The following is a 22,422-nucleotide window of genomic DNA, read 5'->3' as shown; positions in this document are numbered from 1 at the left end:
ACAGAGCAGACAAATGTACTACAAGGAAACAGCACAGTGGGAGAAGACCAGGCGCATTCCCACCTCTGCTTCAGGGCAGGAATCTCTGTGGGTTCTGGCTCGAGGATTTCATAGGCTAAGTTAACATCTTCCGTCTCACGTAGCAGTGCATAGATGGGCTCAATCTGCTCATTAAATCTTGCCACGAGTGTCCTTGCATCCTTTTTGGGCATCGCCGATTCATCTTCTTCCACTTCAGTCTCACAGAAAGTACAGCGGAAAGTTCCTAAAACGAGAAAAGTTGCTAAGCATTGGAAAGAAAGCAACAGACCCAGCTCTTTGTACAGCCTTTGAAACAGCAATGCTTTGCTGTTTTCTTAGCTTGATGCTAAATAGCTTTTCTCCCCGACAATCCCTTCCCACACACAGTGTACCTGGTTATTATTTAAGCAGACAACAAAGCAAGCATTTTGATGCCATCCAGTGATACCCAGTTGGGTACCGTTTCTCGCTCTGAAAAGCCCAGATGGGCTGCAGTACCTCTACTGAGACATCTCCTAAACTCACTCCCTCTTTCTTGCTGCACATTTTAAATGTCAGCTACAACTGGGCTGTGATAAAATGCTATACGATATACACTTAGGAGTTCAAATATCCTATCCTCTGTTTTAGGTGCTTGCACTGGTATCTCCCAGGCCACGCAAACGGGCTAATTTCAGAATGAAATAGGGTTTAGTTTCACACTGCACCAACCAGCCTGCAGTAACTGTTAGTATAACCATTTTCACTCTGCAACTAATGCAAAAAAGATGGCTTCTCCTTCTGTTTCAGGGCCAAAACATGCAAAATAGTCATTACTGCAGAGCAGCAAATGAACAAACGAATCCCACCTAACCCCCATATTAACTTCTTGAGATGAAGAATGGCAAGATAAGAATTGTATGAATGGCAATTAAGAATAAGCTCTTTTTACAGACCTCATCAGGATCTATAAAAACAGGTCAAACAAAGGCAACTGAAATGGTTGCATGGCAATGCAGTTACAAAAAAACCTTCTGAACTCCTGCACAGCAGGCTTTTCAGTTTCATCGCTCCATCTGTGAGTAGGACCCTTGGGGCAGTACATGCACAGTAGGACCTTACCATATGGTCCACTACGAGGGGAGCAGCACAGTGTAATGACTTATCCTTGCAAGTGCTGGACTGAGAACATATCACTGCCTCCTCATAACACTTACATCCAGAGCGACGCTCACAGGCTTCTCGATTTCTCTTGTGCCTGTGTGATTTTTTTTTTTTATTTATCCATTCTGTGACACCTATACACATCTAGCATCATCTCCAGTGAAGAAAGGAAAAGATCTTTTTACCAATAGGGAGCCTAAGGATAGGTCATATCAGGGAAATGACAAGCTTATGTCTAAAAATCAGAATTAGAACCAGTATTGAAGCCTGCTATATCACCGACGCTATGTACAAGCACAGCTGAAAAAATGGGGTTTGCCCAGGGCACACGGGCATGATGTAATGAGACAGGCTGGCAAGCCAGGGCTTCTGGCATCTTGCTTTGCTGCTTACACAGATTTGCTAGTCTTGTCACTTCATTTTTCAGTGTACCTCCTTCTCTGCCTGTAATACAGCAATAAAACCAGACCTAACTTCTTCACTGATGGCTGTGAGGGCTAGACAATGCTTGCACACTTCTTGGAAAACACACAGAAGCACTGTTTATGACAGGAGGTAGATCTCTTGCCTCTCTGTAGAGATGCAGTTTTCTACCTCAGCACCATCTGAAGTAGCTTTTGCTCATCATTACTTATAAACTAATGTGAATGTGTTGTTATATGTGGTCTGTAATATGTACACATTTCCTGCAATAAACTCTCTCTTTACAAAGTTTGTCTATCTACATGTTAAAGCTAGAGCACCCAACAACAGCAGTATGCAAAGTAAAGGATAAGTGGATAAAGTGCTCTTCTCTCCCATCCAAGCATGAAACACTCTGCCTATTTTTTCAGGCTGTAAAAATCGCCCCTACTGATTCAAAAACTGTACGTTATATAAGCTGTCAGCCCGGCAAAAACTGAAGCCAAAGTTTGGTCTCCTCATCCCACATCTGAGGCTACTGCCATGACACATCGGCAAACAAGTTGAATCAATTTAAAATAATTAGCACATCTCAGTTCCCATAATGGACTATGTGAAAAAAACACAGGTTAATGAGGAAAACTCCCCTCTTTTTACATCCCCCCCAGAAGTCCTGTTACATGTTCCTGAGACAGCTCAGACTTTTCACGCTTCCATCTGTGAACCCCATGAGTATTTGCAAAAGATTAAGATCGTAGGGAGAATGGTTCCAATTCAGAGTACCAAAAAATCAGAAAGTAAATACAGCTCTAATGAAACGGAACTCCTAAAGCTATCATGGATTTGCTGCAACTTCCACCCCTCAGGGTTCTTAATAAGCAAAAAAGAAGTTAATAGATGAATTATGTAAAGAATCTGGGAATGAGTGAAATGACAAGCTTCCTCCATTAATATGCTGATTTTTTTCGAGGTGATGCAGCATTTCACAAGAGGCATACGTGATTAGAGAACTGGGAAGTTGCTTTGCCATGGCAGATGGCATTTATATGTTGCAAACCTCTTTCATTAGACTTTTAAGAGGTCACAAAATGTCACCAGAGCTTTTATGACATGGCACATCACATCAGCAGTGACATGTGTTCCTTACAGATATGAATTGCATGCGACAATCATGAAGTGGAAGCCATCCAAAGGCTGAGAATGGCAACGTTCCCACTCCGACGATGTATTTCTTCCCTCAGCCCTTACACAGCTGATAGTTTTCCATTCAAATATACTGCACAAACCAGGACAAGTAGATATCCTGGAGCAAACAGACATGAGGCTTTCCTGCATCTTGGAAATGCTAATGAAGAGCACATACATCCCCTCTTTTCCACACATGCTCAGGCACCTCTCTGGCTGCACGTAAAAAACCAGCCATCTGAAAGAGATCTCCTCATCTGCTCCCAGACTCTGCAGGGCGGATACGCTGGTAATCTGGCTCCCCAAGGCGTACTAAGATTAAAGCAGCTCAAGCTCTGAAGTATAGGGCCAGAATATTTGAGATAATTCCTAATGACTTGATTTCACTTGAGAGAAGGAAAAGGTCAACCGCCCACACACACTGCACGCACGATGTCCAAACGTACATGCTGCATCTGCTATAATTAACACATTTAACTGGGTACAGCCTCCTAAGTCTGAGCCCAGGTCCTGCTCACACCCTTCTCAAAGGATTCAAGCCTCATCTCCAGCCCAACAAGGTGTCTTCCTTCCACTCTGTCCTTTGGGATACTGCCTCAGACTCTCACTACTCCAACATTTACAAACTACTTAATTTTCAACCTAAACATATTCCCATTCATTTCAAACCTACTTAGTGTTGTGCCAAAAAAATGCACCTCAGCTCAACTAGCTTCCATCTTGCTGTTAATCCTTCAGGTATATTTACAAACTGCTGTCTTACTCATCCCTCCATCTTCATTTTGCAAGGCTTAATAAGCCACACATTTTTCTTTGCCTTTTAAAACTGGCCACCCATTCCTTCGACCATGCTATCAGCCTCATTGGGCACTTTCTCCAGTTTGCTCTCATCTTTCTGCTGTAAAGGTGGAAGTATATACAAGTGTCCAGATGAGTTCTCCCAAAAGCCCAACGGCATTAGTCCTTCTCTGATAACCATTGAGACCTTTTAAGATCACAGTGTAACAGATCATGAAAGTGCTGCCTCAATTATCACAACATCTAGCAATGCTCCCAGATCTTTCTTCCTCCTTTGTAGTTTTCAGCTGATGAACTCCACATTTATAAGAAGCATTTGCATTAGATGCTAGGTGCACGACACTGTACTTTATACTATAATCTTTCAGCTCCTTTTGATTCCTCCAACCTTCATCCTCATCCAATTCTTTATTCTTGACTGCGTCACAAACCATTAAGCTAATTTATTTTCAAAATCTCCCACAACTTTCTTTTAGAAGTAGCATTATTACCATTACATGGAGAGTGAGCTAAGGCACAGATGGCACAATTTCAGAAGTATCTGCTGATTTGAGCAGTACTTGATTTGAGATGCCTAAGAAATACTTTTCTGCAACTTCTGTTTCAGAAAAGCATGTGCAGTATTTTTACTAATCTTCTTCCAGGCTCTAGAATTAAGCATCTTAAATGAGCTAGGTACAACAGCTAATGATAGTCTTTGAAAAGTTTAACTCAAAATGACTAGTCCAACACCACACAAAAACTCAGCTGGCCTGGAGGATCAGATCATGTTCCTGTGGCTACTACAGCCATCTTCTTCAAGTAATTCCCTGACTCTCACACTGCATGTTTTCCCTTCTTCTGCAGCAAGGCAGACAAAAAGTATATTACATGCGGACAGCTCCTCTCTCTCGCTGAGCAAAGCATGTGTTTTGTGAGGGAAAAAAAAGTTATGTCACAGAGAAAAGGATGCATAAGCAACTTTAATTTCAGCACTCCCTAACCCTGAGTGCTTCATTTGATGTTAAAAAGAAAGCATTAAGGCCCTGAGGAAAGGACAGGAGCTTCCTACCAACAGGAAGACGGACAAATGCCTCCCGCCACGTGATGTTGTGCCAACAGCCATATGGTTAATCTGCAGACCCAGAGCCCTCAGTTCCGCATGGCCTCTGCCATTTGATTCCACGAAGAGAAGGTGACAACCTGCTAGCGCTGCAGAGGGAGCAGGATGCCTTGCCAGCAGGACGCCTTGCCAGCTTGCTTCCTGGCAAAAAACAGGAGGATAAGGGAACACCTTGGGTCCTGCTCTAGCTTCTTGAAAGAGATGTGCTTTGTGGGAACTGCTATCCTACCTGCTAGACCCAAGCCTGAGGTTTCCTTCCCAGCTCTTCCCATCTGCTCCCATCCCAGTTCCTGGCTTTTCCCCACTCTGATGGTCCTATTCTCCTTGCTAGCAAGTCTTGGTCTATCTAGTCCTGCTTTCTCAGACTGGGCTTCTCAGACTGCTCTGTCCATCCTTCTTTTCCTGGGCTGCTTTTTCTAATCCCAGTCTCTCCCCACTCCTGCGCCTCTCTGTCCCATGCTCTTTGATCAGCTAATTCTGCTTCTTATTTGAGCCCTGGTCATCAGATGAATTTCCTGTTTCAAGCCAGAGAGATGGAATATCTTTTCTCAGCACAACCTGTCATTCAGAACAATGTAACACAGGCAAAAGAATATACATTTCTCTGGTCTCCTCTTACATTTTCTCATCAGCCCATTCTTCAATACAGCCAAACTGTTTGTTGATTAAATTTTCCTAAGCAATTTAAACTTAGTCGGATGCACAGAATGGGAAAAACTCAGCATAAAGTAAGTATTTGACAAAGTTTTGAACAGAACAAAAAACACTGAGCAATTCCTACGCCCGCCCTCCACAAACGATCAAAGCTCATGTAATGGAAATACTTAGCAACCTAAGTAATAGGCAGTGCTGTCAGTACAAATTATAATTAACTTCCTTTCATTTCTCATTGATTTTCAAGATTTAGAGCACTGTTTACGACACCACCTAAAGGCATTTCTCTCCTGAATCATTAAAGACACAAATAGTAGGCCGAGTGGCTACAACAGATCAGGATCATTAGTTACCATAACATACTCCACATTAGGATATAAGGACACTTACCTACTAGAAGTAGCTACTCAAGGGGTTAAATTGAAGCAAAGAGAGTTTTAGTGACCTTAATGGACTGAGCTAGTAACAGAGCTAATTGTTAAAACAGCTGACTGTTAACTGGATTAATGATAATGCAGATTAGATTGTAGGAGCTGTTGATCTTTAGTGACTCCCAGGCTTAAAGAGACTTCTCAGTCCTCATTAAACTGTCCTTAGCATCTCAATGAGAAAGCAACCCAGTGTGTCTGCGTGGGAAACGCACTCCTGCCCCACAGAAAGATGAGTCTCCTGTCAATTTTATTGGGTAGCCTTCCCTGGCCCCATCTCTCTTTTCTCCCCTTAGTGGAGACCTATAGTCCCAAGTACATTTGCATTCACATTTGACTTCCAAAACTCCAGTTGTTTTAGGCAAAAAACAGAGAAACCCATCAATAAAATCTGTCTCCTGAATACCACAGCAATACCATTCTCTCTTGCAAGTAATTTAGTGTTTCTACACATGCATTAAAAGAGTCAATTACAGAGCACAGTGTGTTACATAAAATGTAATGCCACATCTCATCTTTCTGAGACAGGTTTCATGGTCCACTGGATCTCAAGCTCTTGAGGACACCCCGCAGCCCAGGGCTCACTGCAGTACTATATCTTGAAATGTGACACAGAAAGTGTATGTTTTTATATTAGTACTGTTTGGGATAGTCCAGAGCAGACGCTGTTGTCAGGGCTTCTTAGGGTACAAGAACAAACACTGGACCACATGTAGGAAACATCAGCATTTTGGGAAGATTTGCTAACCCCACTTCTGGAATAAAACATCCAGCTTTGCCATTGAAACCCAAATCCGTCAGGCTTCATCCCAACAGTCTGAAAAGGCTCACTTTAAAATTTGTAACTGTAGAGAAGACAAGGTATATTGCAAGTGAGATGAGTAACATTGGTCAGAGACAGTGACAGAGCAAAGCCAGAACATGCGGGTGGTATCTGGAAGCAGGGAACTGAAAAGTACATGGGATGGTGCTGCCCAGAGGAGATGGTCAGTACAGCGGCTGTAGTTTGAAGCCGAGTACGCAGCACCCCTGTGAATGGCACTGCAACCAAATTGTGACACTCACCAGATGAGGCCTGAGCAGATGTGAATGTGGACTGCTAAATACAGCATCTTGCCCCCAAACCTGACAGCTCTCTTCGTAACAGGCTAAGAAAGTACAGCATCTCCTCTATTCCTCTCTGCCTTTCCTGAAGAGGTACTACTACCAGGTACATACAATTAGGATTATAGGCAGGAAAGATAGCAACGACCAATACTAAAGGCTGCCTGACACATCTTATTATCAGATCCTAGACTGAAATTTGCTAAAACATCTTTTATATCACAATTCTGCCTCAGATGAGTGAGGAAGCATGTGGAGTGTGCGTTTATAAATCGTCAAGCACAGCAGTTCAGCTAGAAATGGGGATAGGAACAAATAATGTAACTAATACTGTTATCTGAAGAGAGATTTTAATCTCTTTATGAATTTTTCTGCAGTATCTGAATTCTTAAGAAAGTTGAGTTATCTACTGTTTACAAATGGGATCACAACCCCAAAATGAAGGAAAAAAATTCCTTTTAACTTTATATGCCCCAAATCTAGATCCAGTTTCTCCCAGATCTGTACATATTCTAGCGTAAATCCTGCTGAGTCAATAGCTGTGAGATCGATACTTCTCAGTATCAGACCATAAGGTTTTAAGACAGGTTTCTGTGAATTAGAGAATGAGCAAGGATCGTTCACCTACAAACAGCTTGTTTTCACTGACCTGTTCAATATGAAATCAGTCTGTATGGTGCAGGCAGGAAGATAAAATCCAGGTCCTCGGGACAGCACTCAACTGCCTAGCCCACATGTGTAACAGGTTTGGGAAGGAGTCTCATATACTTCTACCCTCTGAATCAGCCTTCAAAAAAGGTTTATTCTATGAATTCAGTAAGTGCAAAACCCAATATTTGACCATTCAATTCAACACCATTTCATAACACATGCACACCAAGACTTAGCTCTGACTTTAAGTACCTGATTTTGAGCCTTAATAATGCTTCTTAAACATTTTTGTTGTTTAATATAGAGTCAGAGTACTGAATTGCCCACCAGGTATTAAACAGAGAGTAAACATTTCATTCGGGATTAATGTCAATCAGTTTCTTTTCAAAGCTTCTATTATTGTAATATAGATGTAGCAGACACAGCATTTAAGGGCGCTTATGCAGTAGCACTATTTCTGATTCAGATGAGGTAATTCTGCCAGAAATGTGTTCAAGAGGGTTCAAAACTGCAACTCACCAACATACGAAAAATGACCAAAACAATTTGTTTAAAAAATAAAAACAAGATGGCAACTTACAACAACAACAAAAGATGAAGGCATACTCTTAAATGCACAGCAGGATTAGCAAAAGATGGAAGAAATATATTTTATAATTGCCATTAACCAGTGTCTCACTATAATCAGAAGAAAATTTCACTTAGCCAGTGCATATGTTCATGTATTATTTATTCTCCCTGAGAGCAGTGTGTAAATGTATAAAAATTGAGGGACTGGCAGTCCTGGAAACAGAAGGTCTCTCTGTTAAGCTGCAGAGCGGATTTTACTCAGGCAATCACATTATCCTAGGCATAATTGGGAAAAATGGTGGTGCTGGAATGTTATTACAGATGGCCAAGAATAGTGTCCAGCACTTGTTCTGGACCCTCTCAGCACTAAATGAACCCTGCTGTTAACAATAAAAGTAGGAATTGTTGAAATAAGACACCCTTGGCAACACCTTCGAATACATAAGGACAGTGTTTTTCTTCCCTGAAAATCTCAAGCATTTGGGGACAGGGAAACAGAACGTTTCAGAGGCTCGTTCCAGACCCCCCTGTTTCAGGCAATGGCAAACATGAAATACTTCCCATGCCTGAGATCCGTTTGTTAAACCACACCAGCACTTCCTATTTTCTGGAAGAGATCTGTTCTTCCATGTTCACTGTCACTACCGAATCCATTTAGTAACATACAACAGATTCCCCGAGGAGAAAGATTTACAACTCTGGCACACCTACTATGCTACTTGTAGTCAAAAAGGGCTTCAAATTCAATAGATGGTGGCTCAGAAATGCCAATAACTGAAGCCCTTTACTTTCAAATTCTCTTCAGAGCTAATGTGTAGCAAGAAAAATTCCCTACTGCGTGAGCTTCCTCCACAAAGCTACTAGGGCTGCCAACAGAGAATAATAGAGATTAACAAAAAAATTAAAAAATATCATTTTCTACTCATTATAATAAACTCCAGTTAAAAAGAAGGGTACCCAAGGGAACATGCCATGGATGCTAAGACTTTGCATTTTGTGCAAATCTGCTCACGTACACACAAGAAATCTATTTAAGAACAAAGAGCAAGAATGAAATCCTTAAGCCATTGTCCCAAGGCAGTATTTGAAAGGCTAACGGGGCCAATGTCAGAAGCAGGCGTTCCCATACCAGTGCTTCAAGCAGCGGTGAGCCTTGGGATGGCAGCAGCTGGCAATGGCAGGAAAGAGGAAGCAAGGCAGCAAGCTCCAAGCCAGCGCATTGTTTCCAGCCTTATTTTCAATGGCATCACACGATGGGCCAACACCAAGAGGACAGGCTGCTCTTCAGTCTAACTTTTCCCTTTTTGTTTTCTGAGAGGCTTTGGAGGCCCTTCACAACAAACACAGCAGGTTTTTCAGATGCTGGTAACTTAAAACAAAGATGGTCTATTATCAGAACAAACATCATGTCACTCTCCTTCCTGATCAAGGTCTGGAATAGCTCATGGGCAACACTTGCCAGCTATTTACTGGTATAAGAGATCACGCTCCTAGCCTGCAGCTTTTGAAAGGTGCCCCAGCACTGCAAAAATATACAATAGTATGTGATAAGAATGGGTATTGCCCTCCAACTGACTTTTTGCGATTCACTTTTTGCTGCAAATACGAAGGATGATGCAGGCTAGCATCTTCTTCTCAACTAACTTGTATTCTCAGCTATACAAAAGGTAACAGATCCCCTTCTAAGACTTATGCACATGCCCTTTGCCTGGAAGTCCCACCTTTTAACTGCTGCCTTACACAGTATTTTTATAAATCTATTGAATCTTTTCATATTTCTCACATTTTATCACATGAAGCCTCACTTGTTACCAGCCATCAAGAAAACTGGAATATCCATGTATTCTTTTTTGTACCTTTAGATATTCTTCTGGATAGTCATACCACCCCCTGTTCTCTTTTCTTCTTAATGCTATGCCTTTTAAAAACTCCTTCATGCGTAAGTTCTTCCTTCTTCACTCTCAAAGGAAATATCTTTCCCCCCTTCCTTGTGAAAACTGGGCATGCCCAAATGAGACACCGCAAACCCATCCAAGTAACGCCGCATGAAGGGCTACCTCTCGTGGCTGGGAAAGGATTACAGCCGAGCCAGATCCCACCCGCGGGACCCCCTGCGCCTAACGTGGTGCTCAGCGCTGCGGTCAGAGCCGGCAAAAGGGAGCGAAGAGAAGTCAAGCGCGGTGGCAAAGCTTCCTCCAAAGACGGTGCGCTCAGTGCCTGACCACTCTCCTTCCCTCTCTGTCCGTACGGAGCCATTAGTGACGGGAGCGGCACTGAAAGCTTGGGCAGCACTTCGTGGCTGAGGCAGTGGCTGGCAGGAAGGGCCCCATTTTCTCATTAAGTAGAAAAGAGAGAGCAAATGGAAAGAGAGGCTCCCCGGGACTGAGCTGAGCTCCAAACTGTGGGAAGGTGCCAGAATTGCCGTGGAGAGAAAAAAGTTGGCAGTGTCTAAGTGGCAGAATCACACAGATGCCAGGAGGTAACCTGGAACAGAAAGGGAAGCTAACACACACCAGGCCTACAAAAACATTGGACAAAGAAATTGGGGGGGGGGGAATAACAGGGCACCAGGTGAAACGTGCAGGAGAAACTGCTGAGGCTGCTCAAATCTCTGCCCATGATACTGGGCAGGATCTCTTGTGAAGCTGGGACTGAGGTCTGGGTAGCTCTCTCCCACACTGCCTCAGAGAAAGAAGCAATGGGGGGGCGTATTTTTTACCTTCCCAGAGAACAACCTTATCTATCCCTTTTCTTTTGACTCGTGCAGTGGGAACCACATGGGCCTATGTAGGTGAGAGGGACTAAAATGACAGCATGACCTAATGAGACAGTCACAAGTGCCATGGGCACATGTTATAAACCAAGATATCTGCTAACAACCCTTCAAAGACCAAATTCCCAGCACTCTCACCTCTACTACCTGCTTAGAAAGGAGGTGTTGTTTTCAATTACTGCTGTTTTTAAAGGAAAAATATCTTCTACAGCTAAGGGCAATTTCTGCCTTCTTCACTGCAGTCTCTCATCACAGGTTTCATTGTAAAACTGAGTAACACTCACCGATGGAGCCAGGCACCTCCGCACTGCAGGGTTTGTATATAACCCCATCTTACCAGCATCCAACCACTTAAAAAGATTTAAAGAGCAACCCATCCCATGTGCACATAACTTTCCTTAAACTGTCCTCTCACTCCAGCAAGTTGCATACCAAAAGAAGCAGTTTGGAAGGGCAAGGACAAGGAAATAAACTGGTTCCCGAGATTATTTCACTTACTAAAAAAATAAGATGGGACATTTCAGGTGCTAGAGATGCAAAATACTAAGAGTCTGACCTTCCTGCAGTGGCACACAGGAGAACTGATCAGAAACAAAGCCAGCGAGACCAGTTTTCCAGTTCAGCCTGACCTATGCATAAGAAGAAATAAGCCAGTAAAGCAATTTATTTCTATTCTCATCATTTGCAATACCAGCAAGAGAAAAGGACTTGTTAGTATCAGGCATATTTTAACAGTGTTCCTGACCTAAAGATTACTGCTGTTGCAGATAACCCGCTAGTGATTTGCCATCTTGCTCATGGAACTGTTAAAGAGAGATATTGATGAAGCTTACAGTAATGCCAGATAAAGCTCTAAAAAGCCTCCCTGACATCTGCAAATTTTGCGAGTCCAGAGGGACCACCTCTCTTTATGTCATTCTATCTTATTTCTGCTTTAAGTTAATTTCTTCTTACTGCTAACATCTCAAATTAGATCACCTGAAAAATAAGAGCTGAAGGAGCGTGCCTTGTTTTCCACTCACTGTTACATAGGGACAGAGCCCTCAGATTATTTTTGCATAGGGAATACCTTGTTAACAACCTAAAACAGCACTACCATTTAAAAAGAAAGTATAAAAGAAAAGAAGAGCGGTTAAAAAAAGTGAAGAAATAGCAGCTTTCATCCCACCTTTTGTATTTGAGAATGCATGTTTGTGGAAAATGTGCTATTTAAGGTAGACTGTATGGACCTGACAGTCTTAGATAAAAAGTATTTAATGTATCACCTGAAATGTCTTCCGAAACAAAAACATAAGTTTTCCATAAAGTACACCCCAGCAAAACGTATCATTGGACATCAGACTGGATGTACACTGAAAGGAGATGTCATGACAGATAGCCTGGACAATAGAAGCTGAAGACACAAAATAAGAAATCTAGTTTAACAAATGTCACTAGGCTAACAAAATAGACTGACAAGTTATCTAAGTGGACTAAGCGATTAAATTCACTGTTGATTTCTATTACAACACATTAACCAAAAATGCACTTCCTATTTTATTTCTTAGATCAAACAAAACATGCTAATTCTTACATCGTTTCATTAACCTCTTTAGTCAAACAGAAAAAAAACCCAACAAACCAAAAGGTAGCATGGAAAAACTACCCTTCAGACTGCTCGTCCCGGTTTCAGCTGGGATAGAGTTAACTGTCTTCCTAGTAGCTGGTACAGTGCTATGTTTTGAGTTCAGTATGAGAAGAATGTTGATAACACTGATGTTTTCAGTTGTTGCTCAGTAGTGTTTAGACTAAAGTCAAGGATTTTTCAGCTTCTCATGCTCAGCCAGCGAGAAAGCTGGAGGGGCACAAGAAGTTGGCACAGGACACAGCCAGGGCACCTGACCCAAACTGGCCAACGGTGTATTCCATACCATGGGACGTCCCATCTAGGATAGGAACTGGGAAGGGGGGGCGGGGATTCGCCCCTCGGGGACTGGCTGGGTGTCGGTCAGCGGGTGGTGAGCAATTGCACTGCGCACCATTTGTACATTCCAATCCTTTCATTATTGCTGTTGTCATTTTATTAGTGTTATCATTATCATTATTAGTTTCTTCTTTTCTGTTCTATTAAACCGTTCTTATCTCAACCCACGGGTTTTGCTTCTTTTCCCAATTTTCTCCCCCATCCCACTGGGTGGGGGGGAGTGAGTGAGCGGCTGTGTGGTGTTTAGTTGCTGGCTGGGGTTAAACCACGACACTGCTAAAGCATCAAAACTCTGGAGCTGTACCTCTGACACTGCCTTTCAGCTCGATGGGTTGAGTCAGCTTTCGCCTAGTCTGTTTTATGAGTGTATAGAGAATTAATGTTTGTGAAGTGTTTTGAGCACAGCAAGTGTCAAGTCCTTTCCTCTGACACAGACCACAAATCCAAACCAGGCGAATCCATGGATAATGTTTCATACTATCCATCTAGATAGTGCTCATAAAGGTCCTATAAACCTCTTGTATGTTTTTATTTCTGATGACCTACAATTCCACTGAGACAAAAGCAAGAAGTGACCAAGTTTTCCCAGTTGCTTTTTAGGAGCTAGGCATACCTACAGATATATAAAAGAATGTGAATACATTAAAAAAAAATCCAAACCCCTAAAAAACATTCCTGATTTTCTTTTTATATAGTCTTTTCTCCACCAGAAACTTCTCATTTCTTCAAAACCAAGCGCTTCTCCGATAACTCATTTTACAGAGCTGCTTCTCTGCTCTTCCTTCCCTTTTCCCAGGGGGAGCAGTGGCTGCACTGATCATGTGCCACAACAGCTCCTGATTAATTCTGATAGACAACCAGCAGTTAGCTGGCACATCATCATCATCGCCCTAGGATGAACAATAATCTGCCTCGCCATCTGCTCCCAAATTTATTTTTAACCAGTCATCGCTCCCTCCACGGCGGCGACCATGGCAGGAACGGCACCCTTCCCCCTGAAGCGTTGTGCTGCAAGGCAGTGGCAGGGGGTGAGGGGGAAACGTCCAGTCGCATGCCCCCGAGCATCACGGTGGATACGAAACAGATGGATAAATGCAGGATCAAAGGAAAGAGAAATTGCTGCTTCTCCATAGGGGCAGGCAACTGCCTGTTCTGCTCCAGCAGTCAGGGAGTGCCCTGCTGTTTTTCAGTTCTTCGGGCAGGTTTGATAATGTTAAATGGTTCAAGGTGGTAGGAGAAGTAGGGGGAGGTGATGAATGTTGACCATTTACTGATGGGAATATGCGTCCCTGCACTTACTGAGGCCCGTGCAAAATTTCAACATAAAAGCTTTTTTGATCACTTCGGTTCACCTCTGAAAGTTAAAACTATACAACATTCACAGACAGACACTGCCCCAAGTGAGCTGTGCTGTTGTGCCAGTTAGTCTCAACCTATGACATCCCTTGTGTAGCATGGACTTGATTTATTAACTTCATTTGAAGAAGAGCACTGAGATATTACATCAGCACGGGAAGCTAGCTGGGAGCCATGGGAAGGACATGAGCACAGCCTTGACAAATGCGTAAGGCAGCGAGGAGATTCATTTTGTAACTGCAGGGCCCTGCTCGCTGCCTTGATGCTCACTTTCAGGTGCAGTAGTACCATCCAGAAGGTGACAATTACAGCGTCACTGTGGCTATGCCACTGCTGAGAACTGCCACTGTCACCAGCAAACTACTGCAGGTGGACAATGCTGTATTTGGAAACTGATGTCATGTTGTAACACAGACTTAGAAACAAATCAGGTGGAGCCCAAAGTTTTGTACAGCTGGTGAAATGAACTATACATCTTTGAAATACTGTCAGCAAGATCTAATGATTGCCCCACAGAAAAGAAGGAACTTTTAAAAGCAGCCTCTGGGATATGAACACGAATTGTCAAACTCTCAAAAGAACAAACACAGAGGACAAAAAGAGAAGCTCTGAGGGATGTGAAAAAGAGTAGAAACATAAGGGGACCTTAGCAGGTCTCCAGTCCAGCCTCCTGCTCAAACCAGGGCAATCAGACCTGGCTGCTCATGACTTTATTCAGTCATGTCTTAAAACCTTCTACGTGTGGAGACTGCACAACCTCTCTGGGCAACCCACTGCACTTGCTTGACCATCCTCATGGTGAAAAGCTCTTTTATCAGGTTGGAATCTCTCATTTTGATTTATACCCATCACCTCTTGTCCTCCTACCAGGCACCACTGTGAAGATCCTGGCTTTGTCTTCCTGGTGACCTCTTCTAAGTGCTAAAAGACAGCTACTAGATGCAACGCAGTCTGATGCTGGACTGTCCCGCAAAACATCCTCATAAGCAAACCAGGGAGAAAGGCTAAAGGTGAATTGACAATAAGGAAGATGCACAACTGAAAAATATTCTCAGTGAGTAGGTATCAATAATTTAGTATCAGCTGGGATAGTCCTATGAAGTGAGGCCCTGATCACAGTTAATATTTCCTAGTGACTAGCAGATAACTAAACTCTGTGAGTTTAGTTCACAGTTTAGAGGGCAGAAGGGGTTATAAATGCTTTGGGAGACAGGAGTACAATTCCAAATGGAGAAATGCTTGGAAAAAGTATTATGAAATTCAGTAGAGACAGGCAGAAAATACTGCATTTGAGGTTTTTTTTTTAAAAAAAAAAAGGGGGGGGGGGGTGGCCAGAAGGGGATAATTGTTTGTGCAGCACACTGCCAAAAACTCAGGTTTATAACAGAGGACAAAACCAGGAACTAACAGTGTTGTACTGCAAAAAAATTAAAAGAAAACACAGCTGCTACATATATTAATAACTATGTTGTGCAAAACATCAGACAATAGTATGTTATCCTGCTTTATTCTGGACTATGCATATCTCTGCTGATAAACCAGGTACAGCTTCAGATCCCATACTTGAAGATGGGGACCAACTGTAACGATTCCAAAGGACCAAAATGACACAGCTTAACACATGTTTCATTAGGGAAAATTTGGAAAGACTTGTTTAGTTTCAAGAAGGTAATGGTAAGGAACAGCAAATTTTGGATATTTAGTATGTTACAGTAATGAAAACAGTGACAAACTGTTCTTCAGTTTCACACATACACACTAAAGATTACTCACAGCTTTAATTTGGGGTAAAAAAACCTTTAGGTTAGGGTATTAAGAAAAACTGAGTATAAGCAGCACTGGAATATGCTAGCCACAGAGGTTAAATTTATCCTGCTTCAGAACAGGATGATGGGCTCTCTCTTCTAGCCCTGCACTGTATCTGAAAATAGCCTTCAGCATATTCTGAAATGCAGATATCTTTTATTGTATACTCATTCCCTACTTTGTACCTACTTTTCAAAGCAGAAACAAACGTAATGTTTTTAAAGCCGCAAACAAAATTGACAACCAAGTACGAAAAATTCAAACAGAACTTCCCTCCCACCACTGTGGGCCGTTTAATAAATAAGATTGCTAACAACAGCTTTCCTTAGAAAATTTGACTGTGCATCATCATTCTGGTTCACAAACAAATGCTTTATCTCTTGTTTTAGGCTTTCTTCGGTACACTTTAATCAACAGATTGCCAATTTTAGGCTATTTTTTCCCCACTATGCTTATGCTGAAAGCCATCAAGACACGGTCACAGTAATTGAAGGGTACCAAGCTGCACGCAACCTCTGGAGCCCTGTACTCCTTACTGAAACTAACCCATCAGTGGTATGAAAACAGTGTCCAGAAAGAACTGGTTCAATATACAAACTCTATACAACAGTGTGCATACAGACAGAAAATCTGGCCCTTTTAGAAGATACAGGAATCACTGCAAATGATCAGGTCAACTGCCTTTTTGCAAGCATAGCAGTCATTTGAGAGCTGCAAGATACACCTTTCCCTTGCTGCAGGAACAACGCAGGCTGCCCCATCTGAACAGTTGCGGACTGAAGTGATCCTAACCAGGAGACTACTGCACAGAGTCAGTAACCCACAGAACAGTTAGCCTGAGTAGCTGCAGGTCTGTGCTGTGCCTAGCACTTGGCCTTCAGGCCTGTGCTGCACATACACCCTGGCTACAGGATAAACTTGGCCAGTTAATCGTACCAGAGGACTCTGTAAGGCAGCTCTCACTCTGGCAATTACATCACCACGTCTGTATCTTGAAGTGAAGCAATATGCTCTCATGCAAACTTTCTTTTGCTAGACAGCAGAAATTATTAATAACATTTTCTTCTAAAACTTCTGTAAGAACGCTGAAGACCATCATGCCACGGATGGGGTTCTGCACATTGTGCCGTGCCCCAACCGGAGGTCTGTCTGATGCTGCACAACATGGGATTCCCAGCATCGGAAGGGATGTAAGATTATCCATTCTCCCTTTCCTTCTTTTTAGTTCCAATAAATGATATTTTGATCAATATCTCACAGAGTCTGAGTGCCTTTCTTACTGGGATCACAGCAAACACTTGTACCAGTACCTTACACATGACTTACACAGACCATCTGCTAACCTGTTTAAGTGAAAGTCACAGCAGTGTTTTTTACTTTAACACAATATTTCATGTCTGACTCAGCACTGAACATCTCATGATGCTCTTGTCCTGTTTTCTCAAACTCCAACACATGCAGGCTGAAAGAAGAGTATAAAATTGCAGGTTGATTCCTATGAGAAATTCTTGATCCTCACATTCTTTTCTACTGCTCCTAGCAGGCTCACTTACAAGGCATGCGGTAAGGCATACATTCACCTTTTGGGAGACTCAATAGAGTGAACTTGCTGACTTGAAAGTGGGCTGGAAAAGAGCTTAATCCAGCTTGAATTCATTTAAGGGATCACCACCAAAAAACCCAAACCACTAACATTCTTGATCTTTTGCACTTTTAAGCAGTTTCAGGGGTGAAAACAAAAATTTACAGATGAGGAATGTTACCAAAAGCTACCTTTACACTCAAAACACTGTCCAGAACCTGAGCCAAAGATTTGCTATAGGTGGTTTTAACAAATCAAAATAAAGCACAGTAGGATAATAATGACTAACATAAAAACTATTTTAAGATCAAGTGACAGAGTTTTATTTTATAAATAAAAAATTTTTAATTAATAGTTTTCTTAATGAAAACTAAAACCTATTATTTTTGTAGGACAGTCCAATGTCTCTCCTGGATGGGACTGTTCTATTAAAAAAAAAAAAAAAAAAAAGAGAAGATTAACATACACCAGACAATATGTGAGCTTAATTTTAACACATGCCAGCTAATAGATCTTCCAGAGTCACAGGATGAAACTGGCATTCATATGGTACACATAACAGCTAGAGAGAGCTCTTCCCACTGGACTTAAGACACTTAAAACCAGACATCAACATAGGGGCTAGTAGTCAGCAGGGCTCCCTTCACTGGCAGCAGAGAGAAAGAAGCTCTGTTACAGACCACTTCTGCCTCAGCTGTCCATGTCTGGTCTGTAAATGCTTGAAGTTAGGAAAGATTAATACCTTGTCTATTATAAATGCCCATGCTTGGTAGGAACCTCTCTCTCCCTCTCTCCCATTTATCGAGTTGTATTGGAACATTTTCTAAGGTTCTGCAAATACATTTTTAAACAAAACCAGTGCTGAGGCTATTTTTGGCGTCCTTCCAAAGCCTTCAAAAGAGTAGAGAAGTTAACTGCATCAGTTTCCTGAACTGCATTTTATTTTTATTTTAGCAGTATTAACGAATGAAGAGTGCCAGCCTACAGTTGATATTTTCCAGAACAGACAGATGAAAGATTTTACAGTTTCAAACTGTGACTTGAGAAAGAAAATAACAACATCCCAGCCTCTCAGGTTTTCTCTGAGGATAAGAGTTTGGAAGTCTGAACTCAGAGTCTCTTCCTAGGTTTGTCACCAAGTTATTTCCAATTAGGAACACATCATATAGATATCCATGCAGCTCATGTTTACATAGGATATAACTTTGCAAGACCTCACTGTAACACTGTCAGTTATTGCCATTAGAGAAGGACATTATTGACACAATTATTAGTTCTTTTTAAAAAATTAACTTTGCTGCCAATAACTGCCAGCATATTTCAGTATTACACATGAAAATACAATTTAGCGCAAGTGTACGCTGTTGGATACAGCATACAAGGCAGTAAACTCATTTGCAGAAAAACAATACATTGCATTTCTTTTGAGAAGGGTGCTTACATATCGCGTCAGATGCATATATGTACAGAAGAAAAAAAGTTGCAAATCTATCTTAACATCGCTAATTTACTGATGTTTGAGTATCACTTGTTCACTCTTTTTCCAATCAAAGCCATAAAGCCCCAGTACTGTTCTGATTAGATCCTTCATGTCCATCACTGCAGTAACTTCTAGAGTCCGATGTCAATAAATTTTCTTCTCTGCTCTGCCTTGCCTCCTGGAATGTATACATTTTTGAAAAATCTAACAGAAACAGTATTCTGAGTACTTCTCTATTCTTGTATTAAATATACTTTTTTACAGAGCAAGTTTCCATCAAAAATTTCTCTTCCCACTCAGATCAAGTGTCTTTCCTTATTTACACAATCTAAGATCCTCTCTATCACTTTTGCATCAGCTTTCCTTTTAACAAAAACCTCTGACTTTCCTAAATATTTTCAAATTAATTTTGCCTCATTCACAACAATCTAGGGAATGAAGCAGTTTGTTCTGGTTCCATTTGAACACATAGGGACCAAGGGTTGTTTTGCCTTAGAGCTATGACTAAATGAGGCGAAAAGAGAATAAAAACAAAAGCAAAACCCCAAACCACATAACCTCGCTCTGCTGGCACCTGCACTGATCACTCGCTGCACTAAGAAAAGCAGAGCTTTTAATGGGAAGTGGGCACAAAAGCAATCACTTGTTGTCACTGCAATCCCACACCAGAACACTCTCAATTCTCCTTGGGCCCAAGAAGAACTACAAAGTTAGTGGCATCCTCTTCTGTGTGCTGCAAGGACTACCTTTCAGCTAGTTCATCATGTAGAAGTCACAGCCATCCCCACTTAATCTGTTCATTGTCTGCCTCACGCACATCCAAAGAGATTCACAAAAACACTGCGATACATGTCAAAAGATGCAAGAGAAATCTCTTTCCATTTCACAACAAAGTATTCAGTACTTATAAAGGATTTACTTCAGGGTCAAGGAAAGCCAGACAAAAGATTTCAGTAGAAGCAAGAAACACTCAGATTATTTACAAAAGCGGTCAGCAAGAGATCAAGGTACTTCATTAAAATCCAAGCAAGTCTTCTAAAGAGCACAAAACACTGCTTTTTCAAATTTATAAACAAATCCAGACTCTGATTTAACCCTTAAACAATAAAATGATAATGCTCTGGATTTGGAAAAAAAAAAAAAAATAAAGAAAATTCCAAGACAAAGCTCCTGACATTGAGCAAGGGACTGGAAGTTATCTTTGGAAGGAAATTTGATGCTCCAGATCATTGGTCTCCAAACTTTTTTGATTGCACACCAAATCAGTAAAAAAATCTTTTGAGCATGCACCCTCAATATAAGGATATTTACTTATAAATTACCTACATGTACTACTGTAATAAAGTTATATACATTATAAAACATACACAAAAATAGATATAGGATGAAATAAAGATGAAAAACTACTTTACAAGTTTTTTATTTTATTAATGGTACAAAAAATATTTTCTTCATACACCCCAATGGATTGTTCTGCATGCACCCCACTGTGGAGACTGCCACAGATGGCCTTTTCTCCTCCTTCCTACTCCCAAGGATATTATCTACTCTCTTGCAGCCCAGTAAGGAACAGCAGCGTTGTGGTTTAACCAGTTGCCAAAACCAGGACAAGCAGTTACCTTGAGCTAATGCAGAGAAAAACAACTAAGATGGCAGCGAGCCCTGCAACTGGCATTCAGGATTTGGGAAAGGGTGGAGGATAGCTGAGACTCACAGCTCATTTTGTTAGGGATTACACTTCATAACCCGCTCACGGAAAACTGGATGTTGGTGGAGGCCAAAGCACAGAAGACAATTTACTCGTATGGAGGGAACTGAGCAGGAATATGAGTTATTACAGGAAAAAAAAAAAAAAGTGAGTCCAATCTTAAGTTTTGGAGAAGCTCAAGGATAATGGGAAAACCAGGAAGCCATCTATTTTGATTGGGGGAAGGGAGGATGTTCAACTTTGTTTTGTATGCTCATCAGACAACTAAAGAAACATAGTCCAGATAAATTCATCAGAAAATGATTGCATAACTGGTGGGGAACAACACTTTTAGTAAAAAATCATGGTTCACTGTCAGCCCTAGAGGGCATTCAAGAGTCTATCCTGGTTCACTTCTATTTCATACTTTCTACTAAAGATTTTGATTGTAGAATTGTATATGCATATGCAATGTACTAATGAGACAAAATCGGAAAAGGCAGCAAACCCGTGGTAGAAGACACAATTGGAATGAAAAACTGTCTTTATAAACTACGGAAATTGTCAGCAGTCAACAAGATGATGTTTACTACAGTCCAAAGCATCACACTTTTTGTATTTTTCACCCATACCAGCACTTTACCTTCTGCACTGCCTACAGAAGACCATTGTGAGCCTTATAAAGGCACCTTTGGTTTGGCAGAATAGGCATGAAAACAGTATGCCATATCACTGTCCAGACACTGCAATATTGGCACACTTACAAGGACCTACACAGACAAGATCGGAGCGTCTATGCTTGAGACTATACCTGTAGGGATATTCTCGAACAAGATAACTTCTGGGTAAGATACCAATTCCAAGCTTTAGCTGCTATAAACTGAAACGAAAAAGCATATCACAAAATATATTAAAGTATTTTGCATCACAGCTGACAGCAGTTCCTAAATGAAGAGTCATCACAAGTTGAAGAATCAATGTTTTGACACTGAGTAATTGTATAGCATACCTGTAAGCAAACACTGCCATTACATTAAAAAAGTGACTTTATATAGCCTTCAAGAAAAAAAAAAAAAAAAATCAGCAACTGCATGTTTGAATTTTTTTGTTGCACAAATTCTGATACAGGCAGCGATCTGAGAAGAAAAAAACCTACGTCAATGAATTCTCAGACGCAGATTTCCAAAACCGATTTCCTGTCTCTCAGCATTCAGAAGCTTACACGGTCTTAATGCTCCTTTCAAAACTGATTATAAACAAACATACGGACATTAATTGCAAATCTCTCAGCTCTCACAGGGAGTTTCAAATAGAAGGCCCGCCGTGCTGTTTACTTGCTTTTGCTTTCCCTCTCCTTAAGTATGCACTCATGCTTGGTACCACAAATGCTTCTATCAGAGCAAGCGGAATTGGCACAACTCCAAGGTAAATTGCCATCTTGCTGTTAGAAATGCATTGTGCACAGATTTAACTTGTATTTTACCAGATTTAAGTGAGCCAATAAATTAAAATTCAAATAAAAAGGGGTTAAGAGAAACAAGCTCTTATTCCTTTTCTTCCCAGGTAGAAGAGCAGCAGTGCACCAGTGAACTTGAATTTGTGATATAACTCATCACCTATACTCTGAAAAGGGAGGAGCAAGGTATAAAAGACTCATTTTTATCAAAGATAACAGTCTCTTTAAATCCAAGAGAAGAGAGAAAGACAGAAGAACCTC

General features: G+C 41.4%; 1 protein-coding gene across 2 annotated transcripts in view; it reads right to left on the bottom strand.

The window, feature by feature from the left end:
- Positions 1–22,422, bottom strand: part of GTF2E1 (general transcription factor IIE subunit 1) — a 56,966-nt gene that overhangs the window by 11,331 nt on the left and 23,213 nt on the right. For both annotated transcript variants that reach the window (XM_052795166.1, XM_052795167.1), the window contains exon 3: positions 64–265. In XM_052795166.1, coding sequence (XP_052651126.1) covers positions 64–265 — 202 coding nt within the window. The remainder of the gene's footprint in view (positions 1–63; positions 266–22,422) is intronic.

Source organism: Harpia harpyja, chromosome 8 (genome assembly GCF_026419915.1).
Source record: "Harpia harpyja isolate bHarHar1 chromosome 8, bHarHar1 primary haplotype, whole genome shotgun sequence".
Lineage (NCBI taxonomy): Eukaryota > Metazoa > Chordata > Aves > Accipitriformes > Accipitridae > Harpia > Harpia harpyja.
This window is presented reverse-complemented; position numbering and strand designations above follow the sequence as displayed.